This window comes from Octopus bimaculoides, chromosome 6, assembly GCF_046866305.1.
Source record: "Octopus bimaculoides isolate indiv1 chromosome 6, ASM4686630v1, whole genome shotgun sequence".
Taxonomy (NCBI): Eukaryota; Metazoa; Mollusca; class Cephalopoda; order Octopoda; family Octopodidae; genus Octopus; species Octopus bimaculoides.
In genome coordinates this window covers 81,901,605-81,923,440 of record NC_142933.1, presented here as the reverse complement: position 1 = coordinate 81,923,440, position 21,836 = coordinate 81,901,605, and the positions used below count along the sequence as shown (strand labels likewise).

At 34.5% G+C, this 21,836-nt stretch overlaps 1 protein-coding gene across 2 annotated transcripts in view; it reads left to right on the top strand.

Moving 5' to 3' along the window:
• Nucleotides 1-21,168, top strand: part of LOC106878401 (FAST kinase domain-containing protein 4) — a 32,234-nt gene extending 11,066 nt beyond the window's left edge. For both annotated transcript variants that reach the window (XM_014927601.3, XM_014927602.3), the window contains exons 3-7: nucleotides 10,026-10,156; nucleotides 10,605-10,722; nucleotides 11,566-11,650; nucleotides 12,832-12,946; nucleotides 15,519-21,168. In XM_014927601.3, the coding sequence (XP_014783087.1) occupies nucleotides 10,026-10,156; nucleotides 10,605-10,722; nucleotides 11,566-11,650; nucleotides 12,832-12,946; nucleotides 15,519-15,611 (542 nt within the window). In that variant the 3' untranslated portion in view covers nucleotides 15,612-21,168. The remainder of the gene's footprint in view (nucleotides 1-10,025; nucleotides 10,157-10,604; nucleotides 10,723-11,565; nucleotides 11,651-12,831; nucleotides 12,947-15,518) is intronic.
• The last annotated feature ends 668 nt before the right edge of the window (nucleotides 21,169-21,836 follow it).

Sequence of the window (21,836 nt, the reverse complement as noted above, 5' to 3'; positions counted from 1 at the left end):
CTGGAAGAAGCAATTGCAACAAATTCTCCAAAACAAGTCAGAGATCTGTTTGCAGATCTTCCCATTCAGGGTCAGTTGCTTAAAAGCTATATACTAGCTTAAAAGCTGCCTAATAGGGTGGCTTTTAAGCTAGTATATGTCCAGCCCATGCCAGAATGGGATGTGGACAATGTGATGATGATATATATACGTATGTTTGTGTGAGTGTGTGTATGTTTGTCTCCTTGTCTTGACATGTGATTGTTGTAAATAAGTGTCACTGCCATGCAAGCAATGTCATTTATTTTCAGTATTCTCTGAAAGAATATCTGGCTATGGGAAAATATTACCTTGCTTTGAAACAAGTTTGGGTTAGACAGGAAGGGCATCTTACTATAGAAAATCTGCTTCAATACTTTCCATCTGAACCTTGAAAGCAAAGAAAAGGGGATGTTACACTGATGACTAATTTCTGTGTGTCAGTGCATCACATTTAGATTTGTTTGAGTATATATTTTGAAGATTTAACTTTATTACTAATGATTGTAACAATTTTAACAATTTTTGAATATATTTTCAGTTGTGCTTTGTATCTATTCATATATTTGAGCTTTAATAATTGTTATTAATATATTAACCATCTTTTGACAATTTTAGTAGGCTTTGTATATTTATTTTGACTAGATCATTACTCTCACACCTGGGATGGTGTTACCACTATATAAGCAAACATCATTGACCATTTGAAAAAAAAAGTAACTACCTGACTGATTGACATGTGGTCAATTACCAATACACTTCAACCATTGGCTCACAAATTAACTTGTCTCTTCATTCTTCCTATTGCTGCTACAGTGGTCTCTGTTTCTTGGAGCTGGTTTGTCTTGTGTCACCTTCACCGAGGCTCATCCCTTTCACTTGTTTCTCCTCTCATCACCCATATTGTGTCTACTTACCCACCTACATTAATTGCTACATTTATCCTTCCTTCATATGTTTTCACTGCAGTCATTGATTTGTAGGCACAGGTGTGGCTGTGTGATTAAGAAGTTTCCTTTCCATTTACATGGTTTCAGGTTCATTATTACTGTCAGGCTAATCAAAACCTTGTAAGTGGATTTAGTTGATGGAAACTGAAAAAAGCTCATCAGATATACATATGTATATATGTGTATGTATGTGTGTGAATGTTTGTATTCTCCTTGTCTTGAAATTGCATGATTGTTACAAATGAATATCATTCATTTCCAGTATTCTGCAAGTACATGTCTGGTCATGGGGAAGTAATACCTTGCTTGGAAACAAGAAAGGGTTGGCAACAGGAAAGGCATCCAACCAAAGAAAATCTACCTCAATAAACTGTCTGATCCATGCAAGCATGGAAAACTGGGATTTAAGATGATGACAAGACATCACTCTCACCAGTCTTGGAAGGCTTTGTTAAGGCCATAGACACAGCTCTTCTAGAGCAAATCATTTGAAATCATTAGAAAAAAATACTATCTACTTATTTTAATTGACTCTACATACTGTTTCAGTTGTCTCCTGTATATTATTTTATTTGGCCTCTGTATACTATATGCAGTATAATTGGTCCCTGTATACTTAATTGACTCATATATTTTTTTGATTGGCCTCTATACACTAATTTAATTTTCCTTCGTATTCTTATTTTAGTTGGCCACTGTGTGCTTATTTTAATTATCTCTTATATAGTTATTTTATTTGTTCACTCTTTCAAATATATTGTTTTTCTTTATTAGGAACAACTCCTATACTTTTAGGGAAGGCAGTTGAGATGCTGTGATATTCATGTGTTTTTCAGGGATATGAGTGAAGTAAAATAGTTCTAACTAGGGATTAGAACTATAAAATTTTCTTAGTTTAGTGGGGTCTCCCCTTTGATTGTATAGATTTTGCTACACCTTGATATAGCCATGTATGTAAGCGTTTATCATTTTAAATATATAAATTGATTAAATTTATATGAAATTATGTCATCAGTTACATTAGTATAATATTTATTCTTAGTACTAATAACTGAGTTAATCTATACAAATTTATTTAACCCTACTGAATGTTGAGTCATGGCAAAAAAAAACCCCAGACATTTCAAACATTTTGTATGATGATGTTTTAATTAACTGGATTTTTTATTTCTCTGAAAATGATAGTATAATCCTTTGTTGTCTGTTGGTAACATATTGCTTAGATGCATAATTAGTTTCAAATTGACTGCTTAATTAATCCATGCACTTATAATCCCACTTTCACTTATTATTTTAATTAGTAATGCTTTCATTTCTATGTGGATTTAGAATAACTAAACAATTTTCCTTACATTTTGTCTCTTACTTTGGTGGGTTGATTAGTTCTACAAAGTCAGACACCTGCACAAAATGTTAATTCAGGCTGTAGCAGTGTTGACACTCTGGTGAAATAGCTTCAACATTCATTGACTTGTAGTCCTATAAAACCAATTAATCAATCATCATGTTTTGTGTTTCTAAGTTTTAAAAGACATCGACAAACAAAACTTACTGTGTAAAAAAGATGGAATATGAGAATAGCAAGTATGACTTTAATGGAATAGAGGAATATCAAACCTAATTCATGTGCAAAGAATAGCATAGAAGAACTTCTTTAGGTCAGTGGTTTATTGGTTGCATAAACATTCATAGTTTATACTCTCAGTAAAGGCGATTATTTTGAAAGGATGGAGGTATATATCAATGAGTAATCAATCTTATTGGTCTTTCCACAGAAATACAATAAAATACTGCATTGAGTTATATAGCTATGTGGTTGAAAAGTTTGTTTTCCAACCACGTGGTTTTGCATTCAGTCCCACTGTGTGATACTTTAGGCAAGTATCTTCTATTTTTTGCCCCAGCCCAACCAAAGCTTTGTGAATTTGGAAGATAGAAGCTGAAAGAAGACTGTCATATGTCTCTTCCTACATACTTGCCTGCTTGCTTGCCCATCTGAACACCTACCTACAGACACACACAAAGCATCAGTTGTGATGTGCAAGAGAGATGATTGCGCTGGTATGGACATGTGGTGAGAATGGATGAGGATAGCTGCGTGAAAAAGTGCCACACCCTAACAGTTGAGGGAACCCGTGGAAGAGGTAGGCCCAGGAAGACCTGGGCTGAGGTGGTGAGGCAAGACCTTCGTACATTGGGCCTCACCGAGGCGATGACTACTGACCGAGACCTTTGGAAATGTGCTGTGCGTGAGAAGACCCGGCAAGCCAAGTAAGATCGTTGCCAGTGCCCCTGGACTGGCTCTTGTGCGGGTGGCACATGAGATGCACCATTTTGAGCGTGGCCATTGCCAGTACCGCCTGACTGGCTCCCGTAGGATTTTCGAGCGAGATCGTTGCCAGTGCCCCTGGACTGGCTTGTGCGGGTGGCACATAAAAGACACCATTTCAAGCATGGCCGTTGCCAGTATCGCCTGACTGGCCTTCGTGCAGGTGACACGTAAAAGCACCTACTACACTCTCTGAGTGGTTGGCGTTAGGAAGGGCATCCAGCTGTAGAAACTCTGCCAAATTTAGATTGGAGCCTGGTGTTGCCATCCGGTTTCACCAGTCCTCAGTCAAATCGTCCAACCCATGCTAGCATGGAAAGTAGACGTTAAACAATGATGATGATGATGATGATGATGATGATGATGATATATATATATATGGAGAGAGAGAGAGAGACACACACATACACACACACACAAACACACATGTATGTGTGTTTGTTTACAACTGTAATCATTTGTACAAAAGTTGCACTGGATGGTGGTGTTGTCTGGTCTACTGTCAGCAGATCATCCAGTCACTAAGCTTCATCTTCACAAATCATAAGTACAACCTGCATTTGAGCCTTGCTTACATATCTGAGACTTAGCATCTGCTTACATGTACATGCATTTAGATTACAGCCAAAACTGAAGGCTAAGATTGATTAGCAAATAATTATTCACTCTGTATATGTATAACTTAGTTTTCATAGCTGAATCTTCTGTATAAGTGGCTCTGTTTGAGATGCAAACAAGGAATAGCTGAGATTTCCATATGGTATACCTAATGAAAACTATGGGTGCATAAGTGCAGTGGGATCACAAACAGGATGACAGATAAGAAAGAATTTTTATGTAATAGGTGTACAGGAATAGTTAACAATAAGAGCCCTCGTAAAATAAATTCTTTCAAATGCTCAGAAAATTCCTCAGAAGTAGTTGATAGCTTTTTTTTACTTAGATGACCTAATTAACAGTGGAAGTTGTTCTAAATGCATCATGACTAGAGTAAAAATGGGGTGGAAATGGTTCAGGAAGCTATTACATCTACTGGCAACAAAGTGATGCTTTCTCTGAATGGAGAGTAGATTATATGTTGCTTGTACATGAATTGCAATGTTGCATGGTAGTGAATACAATGGTGGGTGTTTTGAAGACTGGAAAGAAATGAAGCAAGTATGTTTTACTGGATGTGTAATGCTAATGTGCATGATGATAATGATGGCAGCAGTAGTTGTATCAGTGACAGTGATGATAATGAGGATGATGATGATGATGATGCAATCATTAACTCCTTGCAATGCTGTGTTCTCTCTCTTCTATCATCACTACAATTGTTCATATTCCAGCGTATACAGACCCCTACCCCTACTGACAAGTTATTACTTTCTTCTCATCATCTCTCCTATGCTCCCATCCCTTATTAACATTTCACCAATTATTACTCTTCAGAACTACATTCACTAGAACTCGCCTATAAGCATCCATCAGCAAATCATCACCAGCCACATCAGTCTCACCAGACTTGGAAGCTTATTGGCACTGCCCATCTTACATGGACCAAATAATAATAATAATAATAATAATAATAGAGCATCACAGCAAACCACAGCACATACCCAAGGCACACAGAGCTGCGCTCGGTAGTGAAGTGAAAGCACGTTATAAAAAATAAAACTACTGAACAATGATAATAATAATAATAATGCAGTACCAGGCAGTGACTCTCATGGCTTTTGATCTTAACTGATTGGAAGTGTTATCATTGTTTTGTCTTGGTATAAAAGATGAGCTACAGCAAATATTCTGCTTAATACCACAGATTTGCTTGTCAGTTGTTTGACCGTAACCAGTTGAGCATGTCCCTTCGTGGCTGATGATATGTGCATCTCTGATCAAGAGCAGAAGTAGTGGGGGAGCACCATAGCCATGTGTTGAGAGGAATTCTTTGGGGTTTGGATAATTCATCTTTGGAAACATGGGTGTTTTGTTCAACATCCTTAAATAACCCTTATTCAGAGACCTTTTGAGCATAACAGGCTACATGACCTGAAGAAAATTCTAACTGGACCTCACCTGCAAGGTCATGCACTGTTTATCTTGATATGAGACCACCATGTTGCGCATGTACGGTTGTGATGCATGTGCTTGGTGTACCCTTATCAGACAGGTAGTCATGATGGGTATACTGGGCTTCGTATATTTTACCCCAGTGTCACTTTGATGGCATGCATTGCCCTCTCACTCAGTAATAATAATAATAATAATAATAATAATCCTTTCTACAAGACACAAGACTTGGAATTTTGTCAGGAAGGAGGAGCTAGTTGACTTCATCGACTTCAGTGCTCAACCGATACTTTTTTGTCATCAACTCTGAGATGAAAGGCAAAGTCAACCTCAATGGAATAATAATAATAATAATAATAATAATAATAATCCATTCTATTAAAGGCACAAAGCCAGTAATTTCAGGGTGGGGATAAGTTAATTACATCAACCCCAGCACTCAACTTGTGCTTGTTTTATCGACCTCCAAAGTCAGTCTCAATGGAATAATCATAATAATAATAATCCTTTCTACTATAGGCACAAGGCCTGAAATTTTTTGGTGGGAGGGGTCTAGTTGATTGTCTCAACCTCAGTGTTTCACTGGTACTTAATTTATTGATCCTGAAAGGATGAAAGGCAAAGTCAACCTTGGCAGAATTTGAACTCAGAACATTGCAGCAGATGAAATACTGCTAAGCATTTTGCTTGGCGTGTTAATGATTCTGTTAGCTCACTGCCTTAGTAATGAAATAATCCTTTCTAGTTATAGGCACAAGCTTGAAATTTTGAGGAAGGGGTTTAGTCGATTACATTGTCCTCAGTGTGTCACTGGTACTTATTTCATCAATCCCGAAAGGATGAAAGGTGAAGTCAACCTCGACAGAATTTGAACTCGGAATGTTAGGATGGATGAAATGCTGCTAAGCATTTTGCCTGGTGCGCTAATGATTCTGCCAGCTCTCCACCTTAATAATAATAGTAATAATAATAATTATTATTTCAAATTTTAGCACAAGGCGAGTAATTTGGGGGGAGGGGCTAAGTCATTTACATTGACCGCAGCACTGGTACTTATTTTATTAACCCTGAAAGGATGAAAGGCAAAGTAGGGTTAGGGTTAGGGTTAGGGTGGCAGAATTTGAACTCAGAATGTAAAGACAGGCAAAATGCCGCTAAGCATTTTGCCTGGCATGCTAACAATTCTACCGGCTTGCTACCTTAATAATAATAAAAGCACACCAGGCAAAATAATAATAATAATAATTCGTTTTCTTTTCTTTTTGTCTCTTCCTGAGTATTTGGAAATGTAAACATCCTTTTCATTGCAAAAGTACTACTGTATTCTCCAACTGGACAGACAAACGAACATCTCAAGAAAACTTAAAAACTTTAATATATTACCCAAATACGTAAACGTACCTTGTATTGCAACAACACAATTGAATTCAGAAATTCAAAAATTCAACGACGTGAATATACATATATATATATATATATATATATATATATATACTAGCAATTTGATTGGGAAATCCCATAAGGAATCAGTTTATTGGTTATTTCCACTCATCGACTGTTTTTTTTTTTAAAGTTGCATTCGAGATCTGCATAGGAAAAGGTTGATCTGAAGGTTTGCATTGGGGATGTGAATTGGAGTAACTTAGGAAAACTTACCAACAGCCATAACCAAAAAATAAGGGGCCTGTCCCTTCTAGGTTAACTCTAATCCTAAACCCTAACCCTAACCCTGACCCTAAAACCGTAACCCTAACACCAACCCTAATCCTAACCCTAACACTAACCTTAACCCTAATCCTAACCCTAACCCTAAAACCCTAACTGTAACACCCAAGTGGAAATCGTTTGGGTGTTAATCTGAAAAATTACCAAACCCTTTTTGTGGTCAGAAAAATGGGTTGGGGGGTGGATTGACAAATTGTTATATTTTTGTTTCATAGTTGGGAAATATAAACAAAACTATTTCGCTCCCAAAGTAGTATATGTGCGTGTGTGTGAGAGTGAGAGGTGGGAGAAAGATGAACGATTTAAAACAAATAAATGATTTAAAATAAATATATTTGAACTGTTGTGTGAGAAAGTATATATAATCTCATTATAGAATATAGTGTCTTTCAAAAACATCGTATATTTTAAACTATATCTCATGTTTAAGAAAAAAAAATGCCTTTTACATTTTACACTTACTCTGTCTTAGCTACATTTTCATTCCTAATACACTTTCTGCCTCCCTTTCCACTTTTTCTTTTTTTTTTTTTTTTTTTTTTAGACACTAGCAAAGTAAACTCTGTCTTGCTTAGAAAAATTTGCTTTGATTTCTGTCTGCCTTACCCACTTTTTTCATTTTTTTGTGAGGGGACGCTAGCAAACACTGTATCCCTCCCACTGTCACAAACACACTATTTCTTTCTTTCTTTCTCTCTCTCTCTGTCTGTCTGTCTCTCTGTCTCTCTTTCACGCGCTTACGCACAGATTTGACTTCGCCATGTCAACAAACTTCAAAATTGGTAAAAGTTTATCAATTTTTACAGGTATACACGGGTACCTCTGAGAGAGAAAGTTCACTAAAATGCACATAGGGTCATTCCGAATCTTCTCTTAAAATTGGAGTGACATGCGTGCTAATTTGTGGACATGCATAAACCACATTCACGTACACACACACACACAAACATCCTCTCTTTTATAGATATTGATATATATATATATATATATATATATATATATATATTATTGTTTTTTCTACCAGTAATTACAAATAGAACAGGTTAAATTGTTTCTTTTCAAGGCCAAGGGCAGTGTTCTCAATGGTCACTGATAGTAGTAAACACATTTGACCTCTGCTGACGCAAAGGTGCAAAGATTCTTTTGTCCCCACCATCTGCCAAATCTATTTATAGATCTGTAGAATTTGATCTGTTACCCAACTATTTCCTTGAACAACCACATATTTATGATTATCTCAAGTACAAGACAAAAGTTGAAAATAAAGAACATTTAATAAAATCTTTTAATAATAAATAGAAATAGTAATAATGATAATAACAATGGTAGTGGTGATGATGGTGATAATGATAAAAATAAAAATAATGATAATATGCTGCAGCTGCTAATACTACAACTACTACTACTCTGATAACAGGAATCTGAGGCCCAACTACTACTCTTACCACTACCCCCACCCCTGCTACTGTTGCTGCCACCACTGTTGCTACTACACATAAAAACAGTGATATCAGTGATGATAATAATAATGAAAGGAAACTGGTGGAGCCTCCCCATGGCGTGATTAATGATACATCTAGTGATGGTGTCACAATAAAAACACTGGTAATTGCGCAATCTGATAATCGCTACCTCATATGAGTGACAATGAAAAAACAAAATATTTTGAATAATGGTGGGAATGAAACTGAAGCCATTGATGGTGACAGTGTTGCATCCAGCAAGCTCAGAGATTCTGGTCTGGCTCCAGCCTGTTGATATCCAGAAAGGGACAACCACACATGGCATAGATGGAGCAAGCAAATTAATGCTGTGGTCATGAAGGTGCTCGAAAAATAAGAGGTGTTGCCTTAGTTCACTGGTAGTGAACAGCTGATACCGTAGTACATCTCCAGCGTTAGAAGCTGTGCAAAGGCAATAAAAAATGTTAAAATCTAGGCAGTCAAATTGAAGATTTGGTAATCATTTAAAATATCAGTTACTCCACATGGTTTTTTTTTTAGATCATAAGATATCATTTGCATCTTGCTTGTTGTTATCCTTAATATAATTTTTCCATATAAATGGATTTGTTTGGCTACCACTGCTACATGTATATTTTTAACTAAAACCTTTATACTTGGAGCAAACAATCATGTGTTTGTTAACCTTTGTGGCTTGCTTTCAGCTGACTAAAATTTGTTTTTAATCACTGAATTTGAGCTTATTTTCTTTTATGATTTTCAAAATAAACATTTACTTCTTCACTTAAAATGATGAAGCTTACTTCACTCTTTAATGATAGCAGCCAAATTTCCTTCAAGTCACACTAATTATCATGAAACACAAAATACATGTTGGATAGTGTCAATCTAGATATTCTATGTTTGCTAAGAAAAGATGAGATGGTTACAACTGAAATGCTTATAAGTCTGTGCTAGCAGAGCTGACCTGAAACTTAAAAGCAACTAAAATTTTCAACCCTTTGTGTACACAATTTATTCATTTTTATACAAATCCAACTAATATAAATAGAATGTTTTCATAATAGTATAACATTTACTGTAATAAATGCATTTCTGTATATGCTTTGCAATTCTTATTTTAAGCATTGTTTTTAAATTATTCTCATTATTTTACTGATAGCTATTAAATTTATGCTAAAACTTTTTAGAAGTCCTGTTTACCTGTTAAATGAATCTGAGACAGAAAGGTATTCATCTTCTCTTCATATTTTAAAATTATGTAAAAAGTGATGAATAGTTTTCTAAAAGGTAGTATTATGTCCCATAGCATTGGTTGAGCATGTTTTCACATTTATTCAATCTAAGCATTTTTATTTTTTAGTAGCAGCTGTTTCAGAGATCTCTGTGAATTGTTTTGGTCATACTACTGTTAAACATTTATGCTTTGTTTTTTTTTTGGTTTTTTTTTTCTGACAGCAAATTTCATTTCCTCTTTGTAATGGTTAGGTTTGGATCCCTTCCGGAAAACCCTGGGCCAGCTACGGTTACTAAATATTGCAGCCGCTGTTCAACACGACCTTATCTCCTACAATGGACCATTGATTCCACATGATTTCATTGATAAGGTGCACCTGAAGGTGAAATATAGCTTTCTATTTGCTGTTAGGGCTGAATGCACATACATACATACGCAAGCTCACACAAACTCAAACTTGCATTCATGCATACAAGTAAGACTACACACACTTTCACACAAAGATGAGAGACAATAACAGAGGTTATGGTGTTGGACTACTGATGGCATTGTCATTGAGTTGGCCCCATGATAGCCTGCTGATAAATAAATGGTTCTACTCCTATTTCATAGTCTAATGGTTTGTACCATGAAGGGCATACAGTTTTAACAATGTTTTAACATGCAAATATAAAATTTCAAACCCTGTGCCATTAAGATTAGCCTGGAAATGGTTGTAAAACAGTGAAAAGAAATCTGAAAACAAAACACAAACAAAAGAAAAGCACACATTTACCCATGTATTCATTCATAATAATAGCTTTGTTTCATTTCATTTCTTATATTTTCAGGCTCTCTCCCGTTCTCAACATGGTTTGGCTGTATCTGTAACAACTGCTCTTTCCAATTTTGCTCCCCTGAACAAATTTGTCAGGACAGATGTGATAACACCATATGGTTATATACTTGGTTTGTAACACTAACTTCTTTTTTATTTATAAATTCCAAGGATATAAAATTTAATATATATTTTAAGAATTTTTTTTTATATATTTTTTATATTTACTTTTTTCTCTCTATAGAAAGTAAGATTTTTACAGATGTATTCTTTATCAATCAAGTTCTGGTAACATTTGATAAAGCCAAATCCATTTGGTTCAACTTTTTCAGATAGTTGTGCCAACCAAGGTAAATTACAGAATTGAACACTGTTGACTGTTCATCTGTGAGGTGGTGGTGACATCCATTTCTTTACTAGATTAATATACCTTGCCTGTATAAGCAGTAGCAAGGTTTGAATAATAATCCAGGTCACTTGACCATCAGCATAACAATCACTTTCTATCATCTATCTACATTTATTTTCAATATAATGATTATCCAAGTAAAGTTTTATTTATTTTAATTTGGGATTGTGGTTTAGGGTATCAGAATGGATACTTTATATTTTGTAAGTCAACTTCTTCCGAATTGATAGATCAGTATTGGTAATTCTGCTGAGTATTTGTGAAGTAATATTTAGTTTTTTTGATATTGTAACTTATTCCAAATGTTGGTTGCTGTCTTAAAATAACTAAATAATCTCATTTTCCTCCTCCTGATGTAGCCAAATAAATCCATCTAAACAATGCAAACATGGCAAAATTATTTTAATGATAATAACTACTAAGCAAAAAGCAAATATGATCTAAAATGATTTTAAAAAGAAAAACAGTCAGTTATTATGTCTGATATTCTAACAGTTCTGCCAATCTGCTATATTCTCTCTACCCTTCTCCAATTATTAATAATATTAATTTATATTTTCTTCAGATGCTGTACTATTTGTTGACAAGAAAGGTGAACCTCTTGTATATGATGAACATTATGGGCATGAGCCAAAACCAGGTGTTAATCGGTAAGTTGGCTGTCTTTGAAGTGAGTTCTGAAACTATACAATGTACAATTACATCTGTTATGTATCATTTCTGTGATGTCTCACAAAGCCAGCTAGCTTCAAACTGCACATGCTGACAGTTTAGAGATTTGCCTGGTATTAAGATATACCTAGGACCCATCTAATATGCAATACAGATATCAATAAATGATAAAAAAAAATAGTATGTAATTTAATCCAAGCAGTGGCACAACAAGGGTTCTCAGTGCTGAGGAACAATGATAATCTTGGTGTTCCCACCTTAATCAACAAGCATGGTGAGAAAGAGGAAAACTGTATCCCTTCACACCTGTGCCTGAAGAACAACTGCCCCTACTTCTGTCTTTCCCTGCTTTGTCTTTCAACCTAAATCAGCTTTCATTAGGTTGTCTTATGATTAGCAGCATTGCAATATGTGATTGTCTTGTTCCATTTTCAGGATTTAAAGAACTACATTTTTTACTGTCTTCCTTTATGGTAGTAGGATATGATTTTAAGGAGATTTTCTTGCTATTTCAAGCAGATTGAGTCACCACCTAGCTCCTCCCTCAGTAGCTTGAAAATATCATTTCAACTACTTGCACATTCCAATAAATCTTATAATCTTAATTACTTCTAAGAAGTTAATTTTGATTTAACCACTTGTATTCCTATAACTGGTCTAATTTCTATAAAATAAATCATCATTATTACAATTTTAATCATAATTATGCTTATTAAGCTGAAATCAAGAGACAAGCTGAGTTTGTAAACAAGTTTTGATTTTCAGTTGGTGCCATTTCAGTTTTGAAAATGGCAAGAACACCTCACTTCTCTATAAATCTCAGACTAACATGCTTGAGTGAAAAATATATTATTGTTATTAGTAATGGATGACAGAATCAGTATAGTACTGGACAAAATGCTTTGTGATATTTAGTCTTTACACTTTGAATCTAAATCTTGCTAGAACTGACTTTGCCTTTTATTCTCCTGAGGTTGATAAAAGCAGTACCATTCAAGTATTGAAGCTCATTTAATTTCCTATGCTCTTCCAAATGTCTTTTTGTGCCAGTACAAAAAAATTTCAATAGTAATATAGGAAATCAATATTTGAATTCAAATAAATTTTTAGTTTTCATTTTATTACATTGAGATTTTTTCTGCAAAATGTTCTCTTTTAGGATTGCTTTCAAAGTATTAGATTTCCCTGATATGACCCTCTGTACAGTTAAGCCTACAGGATTGCACACAATGGCAGCAAGACACCTCATTCATTTAGATTACATATTAATACAGGTAAATATTAACCATATAACATCTTACATTGTTTATTGTTTAAATTTTGATACATTGTTTTTCATGTTGGAAGTAAATTTATCAAATGGGCCTTTGCTTATTTCAAAATAAATAATATTTTCCTATGTCCAGACATGTTTACATGGAAGATTAGAAATGAAGGGCACCAACTGCAAGACAGTAACATTTACAACTATCATGCAATGTCAAGGCAAAGAGATAGTAACACACACACATGCATGCACGCACACGATGAGCTCCTTTCAGTTTCTGTCTCCCAAACCTACTCATGAGACTTTGGTTCGCCTGAGTCTATAGTAGAAGACACTTGCCCAAAGTGCCATACTGTTGTACTGAACCCAGAATCATAGGGTTGAGAGACAATACCACATAATTGCATCTGTGCTTATAATTAAAAGTAACAATTACCATACCAAAACTTAGAAATAGGGTATTGTTACTAATGCAATAGTTATTTAGTCATAAGAACCTTCTTTTCTCAAATGCTGTTTGAAATAGTCAGAGGTGAAATTTATCACATTCATTTAGAAATGCCTCAAGTACCACCTGACTGGCACCTGTGCCGGTGGCATGTAAAAAGCACCATTCAAGCGTGGCTGATGCTAGTGCTTCCTGACTGGCACCTGTGCCAGTAGCATGTAAAAAAACACCATTTGAGCGTGGCCAATGCCAGTGCCACCTGACAGGTACCCGTGCCAGTGGCATGTAAAAAGCACCATTTAAGCGTGGCCAATGCCAGTGCCGCCTGACTGACATGTAAAAAGCACCATTCGAGTGTGGCCAATGACAGTGCTACCTGACTGGCACCCATCCCAGTGGCACATGAAAAACACCATTCGAGCATGACCGATACCAGTGCTGCCTGTTTGGCACGTAAACAGTACCATTCAAGCATGGCTGATGCCAGTACCACTTCACTGGCTCCCATGCCGCTGGCACATAAAAGCACCCACTACACTCTCAGAGTGGTTGGTATTAGGAAGGGCATCCAGCTGTAGAAACCTTGCCAAATCAGTTTGGATCCTGGTGCAGCCTCTGGGCTTGCTAGTTCTCAGTCAAACCGTCTGACCCATGCCAGCATCGAAAGTGGACGTTAAATGACAGTGATGATGATGATGATTTAAAATATTAGGTTGTCAAGAAAGTTCTTGTGGTTTTTAAGCTTTAAATTCAGATACACATATCTCAGCTCAAACAAAACTTTGTTAATCGAAATAAACACCATCAGAATCAGCACACTTTCGGCAACACGAAACAAGTTTAGTTATGCCAGTAGCGTAAAAATCCTGCATTCTGGTGGCGATGAAGTCGTTGAAGGTGTGTTTGGCATTGTCTTGGTTTTTGAAGCATTTCTCACACAGGAAGTTGTCGAGATGCTTGAAAAAGTGGTAGTCAGTAAGCAAGAGGTCTGGTGAGTATGGCGGATGAGGCAGAGTTTCGTAGCCCAATTCGTTCAACTTCTGCAGGGTCAGTTGTGCGACGTGCGGCCGAGCGTTGTCATGGAGAAGAATCGGTTCTTTTCTATTGACCAATGCTGGCTGTTGTTGTTGGAGTTTGTTATGCATTTCATCCATTTGCTGACAGTACTTCTCCACCGTAATGGTTTCACCTGGATCCAAAAAGCTGTGATGGATGAGACCGGCTGCAGACCACTAAACAGTTACCATGACCTTCTTTTGGTGCAACTTTGGCTTCGGGAAGTACCGTGGAGCTTCGTCGGCGTCCAACCACTGAGCTGGGTGTCGCCAGTTGTCGTAAAGAATCCACTTTTCATCGCAAGTCACAATCCAATCGAGAAATGGGTCGTTCTTGTTGTGTAAAAGAAGGGAAGACGACACTTCAAAATGGTGTTTTTTTGGTTGTCGTTCAATTCGTGCGGTACCCATTTCTGAAGTATTTTTGTTTTTCCAATCTCTTTCAAGTGGTTGGAAATTGTTGTATACATTACGTCTAATTCAGAAGCATGCTCTCGAATAGTTGTGCATGGATTGGCTTCGACTAAGGCTCTTAGTTGATTGTTGTCAGCATTCGATGGCTGACCATTACGTGTATCATCTTCAAGACTCTCGTCACCACTACGAAATTTCTTGAACCACCATTGTGCTGAATGTTCATTAGTGGTTCCTGGGCCAAAAGCATTGTTGATATCGCAAGCTGTTTCAGCAGCTTTTCGGCCTAGCTTGAACTGGAATAAGAAAATTGTGCGAATTTGCTTTTTGTCCATGTTGTATTCAACGTTCCAGAAAAAATGGCTTAATTATTCAAAGCGAAAAAGAGTAGCATGATTAGATAGAGCGAAAAACGGGCTTTAAAATGATATATAAAGTCAAAGTAATTTAACAAAAATTAATTTGAAAACACATCATTTAAAACCAAAATTTAAAATTCTGCAAGAACTTTCTTGACAACCTAATATTTCATTACTGCATCCACTGCTATTTGTGTTTCACATGGTTCATAAATAAAGTTTTCTTTTCTTTCCTTCTATTTTACTCATTTTTCTTTTTTATTTTGTTTCTTATTTAATCAAAATTTCTTGTTGACTTTGCAGGTCCCTTATACTGAATTCAGTGATCGTTTGACTACTGTGAAAAAAATGCAGTACCTTCAACGTAGGATCAGATCAGCTATTGCTTCTTCCTAAGGAAGAAATGACTGTGAAAACTCCATTCTTATGACATTGGCTCTCAATTCTGGTCTGTTTGTAAGCCAATGTTTTATATAGAGTTTAATGAGAAAATGAAAAAATAGACTTAAATCAGAAACTGAGTGATTGAACAAAATGTGTTTAATATTTGAGTGGTTTTAAAAGTCTATTTAGCAATTATTATTATTATTATTATTATTATTATTATTATTATTATTATTATTATCATCATTATTATCATCATCATCATCATCATCATCATCATTATCATCATGCGTTTATTTATAAAACATTTGTATTTTCTTTCTTTTTTTTTTCTATTTGACAAACTTTTTTTACATTTCTATAGTTGCTGCATTTTACAGTTAGGTAAATTGTGTCATTCCCCCACAGTATCACAAGATCTTGATTCTCCTAAAATAATTCACAGGCCATACATGCGATATTTATTCATGCATAAACATATGGGAGAAGCGAAATAGCTGTGTGATAACATATTGGACTGCCACTTCATGGTTAATGAGTTCAAACTCACTGCAAGTCTTTCATTGTGTCTCCTTGGAAAGACACTTTACTCTATGTGCCTCAGTTTACCTAACTGTTGAAAATAGATACCAGATGTCCTGAGAAAGTTACATCAGTAGACTGGAAGGAGAGAGAGAGAGAGTGAGAGAGAGAGAGAGAGATTTGTCACTCATCTACTTAACACTAGAGAACCCAGAAATTAGTACCAGCTCCTTCAAAGTTGAGCATCAGAAGATGAAACCTCTTTTTTTATAATGATACAGTAGTTCTAGTAGACTATAACATTTATAAAATATTTTTAAAAATCAAGGGTTGAACTGATTTTCTGGAACAGCAGCTTGTACTTCATGATGATCAAAGACAACAATAAATATGATCATTAATAGACATCGTATTTAAATGCATCAAGTAAGTTGCACATTTGGAAAAACATGTTTGTTGAATATTTGTTTGTAAAATGCCGAACTGTTCAATATTTAGTGTCAGTTGAGAGAATATGTATAATGAACGTGGATTAACTTGCACCATGATTAGTACATGAGCAACTGAATATGTCAGTTGTTGAGAGATATAAAGACAACCAATGTTTTGTGTGTGTGTAGTTATTTATGCTTACATACATGCAAAGATATCTTACCAACAAACACAGTGAAACAAATACATTTGAAAATATCAGTGTTTTGATATATGAATATGTGTCTCTAAATGCATGGGTAAACACATGTTTATAAAATACTGAGACATTTATCTACATATATATATCTATATGTATATGTTAGTGTGTGTGTTTGTATATATATATATATATATATATATATATGTATACACACACACACAGTGTCTGTAAATTACCTTTACAATTTTAAAAATTCAGGGAAAAATGAAAAATAAGGCAAATAAATACATCTTCATTAGAAACATCAGAATACTTCCATGTAGACTCCATTGACTGCATGCAATACATCTAGATGATGCTCAATTTCTGGGCATGTGTGTTGGAGCATCCTCTCATCAATGTTGGATGTAGCTTGGTGTAATTTTTCTTTGTGATCATTGAAGTCCTGCACTTTTGTACAATAGACTCTGACTTTACTGTAGCCCCATAAGATGTCTAAAGGGATTATACCTGGTGACTTAGGTGAGCTGGACCACCTCTTCCACTCCACTGGTTTGGGAAAGTTTCATTAAGAAACTCTCAAACACTCAACCTGTAAAGGGACAGCACACTGTCTTGTTGGAAAATAACTGTTGGATGCAATTGTGGTACAACAAATTCTGGTAAAAAATGAAGGTACGTGTTGGAAGTATTTGTTTCTTCTGCAAAGAAAAATGGGCCAATCACTTGATCAAACATGAAGTCATTCCAAGTATTGACTTTGGGGCTGTTTCTCTCCAGTTCTCTTGTTTCATGTGAGTTTTCTGAGCTCTAGATCCTGATGTGCTTGTTTATCATTTCTGATACATGAAATATTGCTTCATTGCTGAAACAAATCTTTTGAAGAAAGCCTTCGTCTGCAACTAATCAAGCTAACATGTTCACTGCAAACTGTTTTCTTAGGGGTTTGACATCTGATAAAAGTTGCACTTTATAAGTTCTTGTGCAAAAGTTTGTGAATTATTGACCATGGTAAATTTAACTATCTACTTGCTGTACAAATTGACTTAGTAGGACTACAATGAAATGCTGCCTGAATTCACTCAACATTTTGCACAGATGTTCTAGGTTGTTCAGCCTCTGTCTTCTGTAGGATGTTTCCTGTTTTCATAAACTTTTTATGCCAGACACATACTTACATGAGTTAGTGGGGTTTTCTTCCATACATTGTATGGTAATTTCATTGAACCTGAGTGCCTATCTGATTTGGTCTCTATGTACCAGGATACACATGGCACTTTCTCTTGTGGTGTTGTCATTTTCATTAAAAGTCAGTGATAATAATGAACACATTTAAAGACAAAATTTTAATATTCATTTAACATGCAAAGAAGTTGATTGATGGAGCTCCACTTTAATAAATAAAATAAATTGTGGAAGTTATAAAGAAAATTTATGAACACCCTGTGTGTTGAGTGTATATATATGTGTGTGTGTGTGTGTGTGTGTATACACACACACACATAAAATGTTTCTTTAATATGTGTGTATATATATATATGTGTGTGTTTGTGTGTGTGTAGATATAGATACATATACACATACATATATATATATATATATATATATATATATATATAAGTGCATACATATACATATAATACATGTTCACATATACACATAATTATGTATACCAATGTACATATACGTGCGTGTGTGTGTGTGTCTGTTTGTGTCTTCTTATCTTGACATCATGTGATAGTTGTAAGCAACCATCACCCTTATGCAAGCATTGTCAGTCATTGCCAGTCTCCTGTGAGAAACATGTCTGAGTCAAATTATTACTTTACCTGGAAACAAGTGAGGATTGGTGACAGTAAGGGCATCAGGCTGTAGAAAATTTGTCTCAAAAAATGATGCCCAGCCCATGCAAATATGGGAAAGTGGACATTAAAATGATGATGATGTTGATATTTATATGTATATTTTGTATGTCATCATCCTCACTATCTTAATGTCAACTTTCCTAGGCTTATTTGGCTCAGACAGAATTTGTTCAGGTAGCCATGTTTTTCATGAAACATTGGAAGCAAATAATGTTGCTTGTATGATAGCAGCTCATTTACAACAATCACTTGATATCAAAACAAGGAAGTGTTCCACTCGTGAATACATACATATATATGTATGACAGATATTGTGATGAATCACAATTTCATGATTGCCAATTCAAAGTTATCGCAAGATGGAGGGACATAGTACTATCATGTCATTGCCTTGACTCTAGCTGGTGTGTGAAAATTTGCTCCTTTTTATGAAAAGAGTATAGCTCAAACTGATATCACTAAAGATACAGGTTGATTGACTGATGATGATCACAAGGACAGGCATAGAATTTGATTGATTCATGTGACTATGTTAGATAAAAAAGACTAAAATAAGTATGTGTGTTAATACATATATACATAACAGAAATATACATATATGTATATATTTATACTAGATACATATAATATGTATACACATACACATGCACCCACATACACATATTACAAATAAATATGTCTGTGTGTATATGTTTGTGTATATATATATATAGAGAGAGAGAGAGAGAAAGAGAGGTACATAATATATACATTTTTAATATATATATATATATATATATATATATATATATATATATACATGATATAAATAGTTTTATATTTATAGATACTTATGTACATTTTTACACATACACACCTGTGTATATTTTTTTACATATATATGAATATGCATATATGGTATGTGTATGCACACACACACACACACACACACACACACATGCACTCGTATATATACGCATATCTTTTCGCATATATATATGTATGTAGCAACTACAGTGTGTATGACAGATATTAGCCATTTGAAAACATGCAGAAGCTATTAACTTTACTGAAAATAAAAAATATTTTAGTGATATTAATAGTCTTTGTGTGTTTTCAAATGGTTAATATGTGTCTTCCACAGTGCAGTTATGTCAGTCTCAGATTAAATCACTTGCCTGGCAAGTATACCCCTGAAATGTGTGTGTGTGTGTATAGATGTATATTTTTACATATATATATATATATATATATATATATATACATGTATATATATGTGTATGTATGTACATGTGTGTGTATATATATATATATATATATATATATATATATATATATATATATATATGTGTATATATATATATCTTTTTTATATATATATATCTTTTATATATATATATATATATATATATATATATATATATGTGCACACACACACATACATACACATGAAATGTTTTTATTGTTCATTCTTTAATACATGTGTGTGTGTGTGTGCACTTATGTATAAATATATATATATGTCTGTATATATAAATATCTGCATGTGTGTATACTTGTGTGTGTGTGTGTATATATATACACACGCACGTACAATCATAGGTACATATGTGTATTATACATAAATTCTATCATATATTAATGAATGAACTAGTAAAAAATTTATGTTGAAAATATATCTTTTGACATGATCTTTATTTATTCTTATTCACTGACTTATTTTATTCCTATCATTTTCCTATTGATTACCTTTATACTTACATATTTCTCCACCCATTCAATCTTTCTTTTTATGTAATATTTAACTTAAGGTAGAAATTCTTTTCCCAAAAATGTCTCTATAGTAATTTTTGTATCAGAGATTTTTTTAGACATTCTTTGATACAAAAATTTTAGTCTTGTCTTCTAGACATGAGACTCACTCTGGCTGTAATCACATTTGACTGCTTTCTTCTAATTTGTTTTCCTTATCTATTCCCTACACACACATTGACAGATGGTTACTCTGTAAATATTGCTTTTGTTTTTTGACTTACTTTATTGCTCTTTAATTGATATTTCTGATTTTGGCATTTAGCCATCTAGCTTACACATAATCCATATTAACTTCACCATTATTAGTATTTCTTTTAAGGGTAGCAAGTTGGTTATTGGATCAACTATACCTGTTTCTTACAGAAAATTATCTTGTGTCTAAACACAATTAATCATCGTTGTTATTTTATTAAGGGTAGCAAGTTAGCAGAACTGATATAGTGCTCGGCTAAATACCCTTTAGTATTTAATTTTACTTCTCTACAGTCTGAGTTCAAATTCCACCAGGGCCAACTTTGCCTTTTGTTTCTTGAGAGCTGATTAATTAAGTACCAGGCATGTTCTGGGGTTGATTAAATTGACTGTTTACTTCTTGTACAAATGTGTGGTTCCTCAAACTTAGAGACACACACACACACACATACAGACATAATATTAAAATTAACTAGACTGTTTATTTCATATTGCTCAGTGTTAAAAACTAAATAAAATGTAATCATTAAAAAATTGAAAAGAAACAAAAACAAAACAAAAATGCCTTGTACTTCTTATTTCATCTTCCATATATTTACTTGGCAAATAATGTAATCCAGGTCATAAACCATTGACAGTAGAAGGAAGGAAGAAAAGAAAAGAAATCCACTGCCACCATCTTCGCTATTAAGGCTTCACAGCCTGGTAAGTTTAATTCTGAAAGATATAATAAATTAATAAAGGTAGTAATAGTAGGGGAAGAAACTACTTTTCTATTGCTATTGTAATAATCTTTGCTCTTTTGAATTAGCTAGCTTTATACCCTTTCCACCTGTCAGGATTTTTTTTTATCCATTATGTTTAATGTGCTTCATGTCCTAGACTCTTCATCATAATTGTAATCCTCTGGAATTTCCTCTCATTTTTCCTGTTGTCATCTTCATGCAAATATCCAAGCTAAAAAATCACCTGCATATATCTCACCCCTCTGGAAGAATCTTAACAGGTCATTCTCTTAACTAATAACATGTATCTATTCAAGTCAAGTTGATTGGATTAATAGCTGAAGAATTTACAATTGCTCTTAACTCTTCAAAAACCCATAATTCTAAACAGGTGTTTCAGATAGTACATCTTCCCACTGTAAGCCAAAGTGAAACTGAGAAGCTCTATCACTGATACATTTCATGAACCAATGAGAAAGTGATTCTCATTGATTCAAGGAAAATT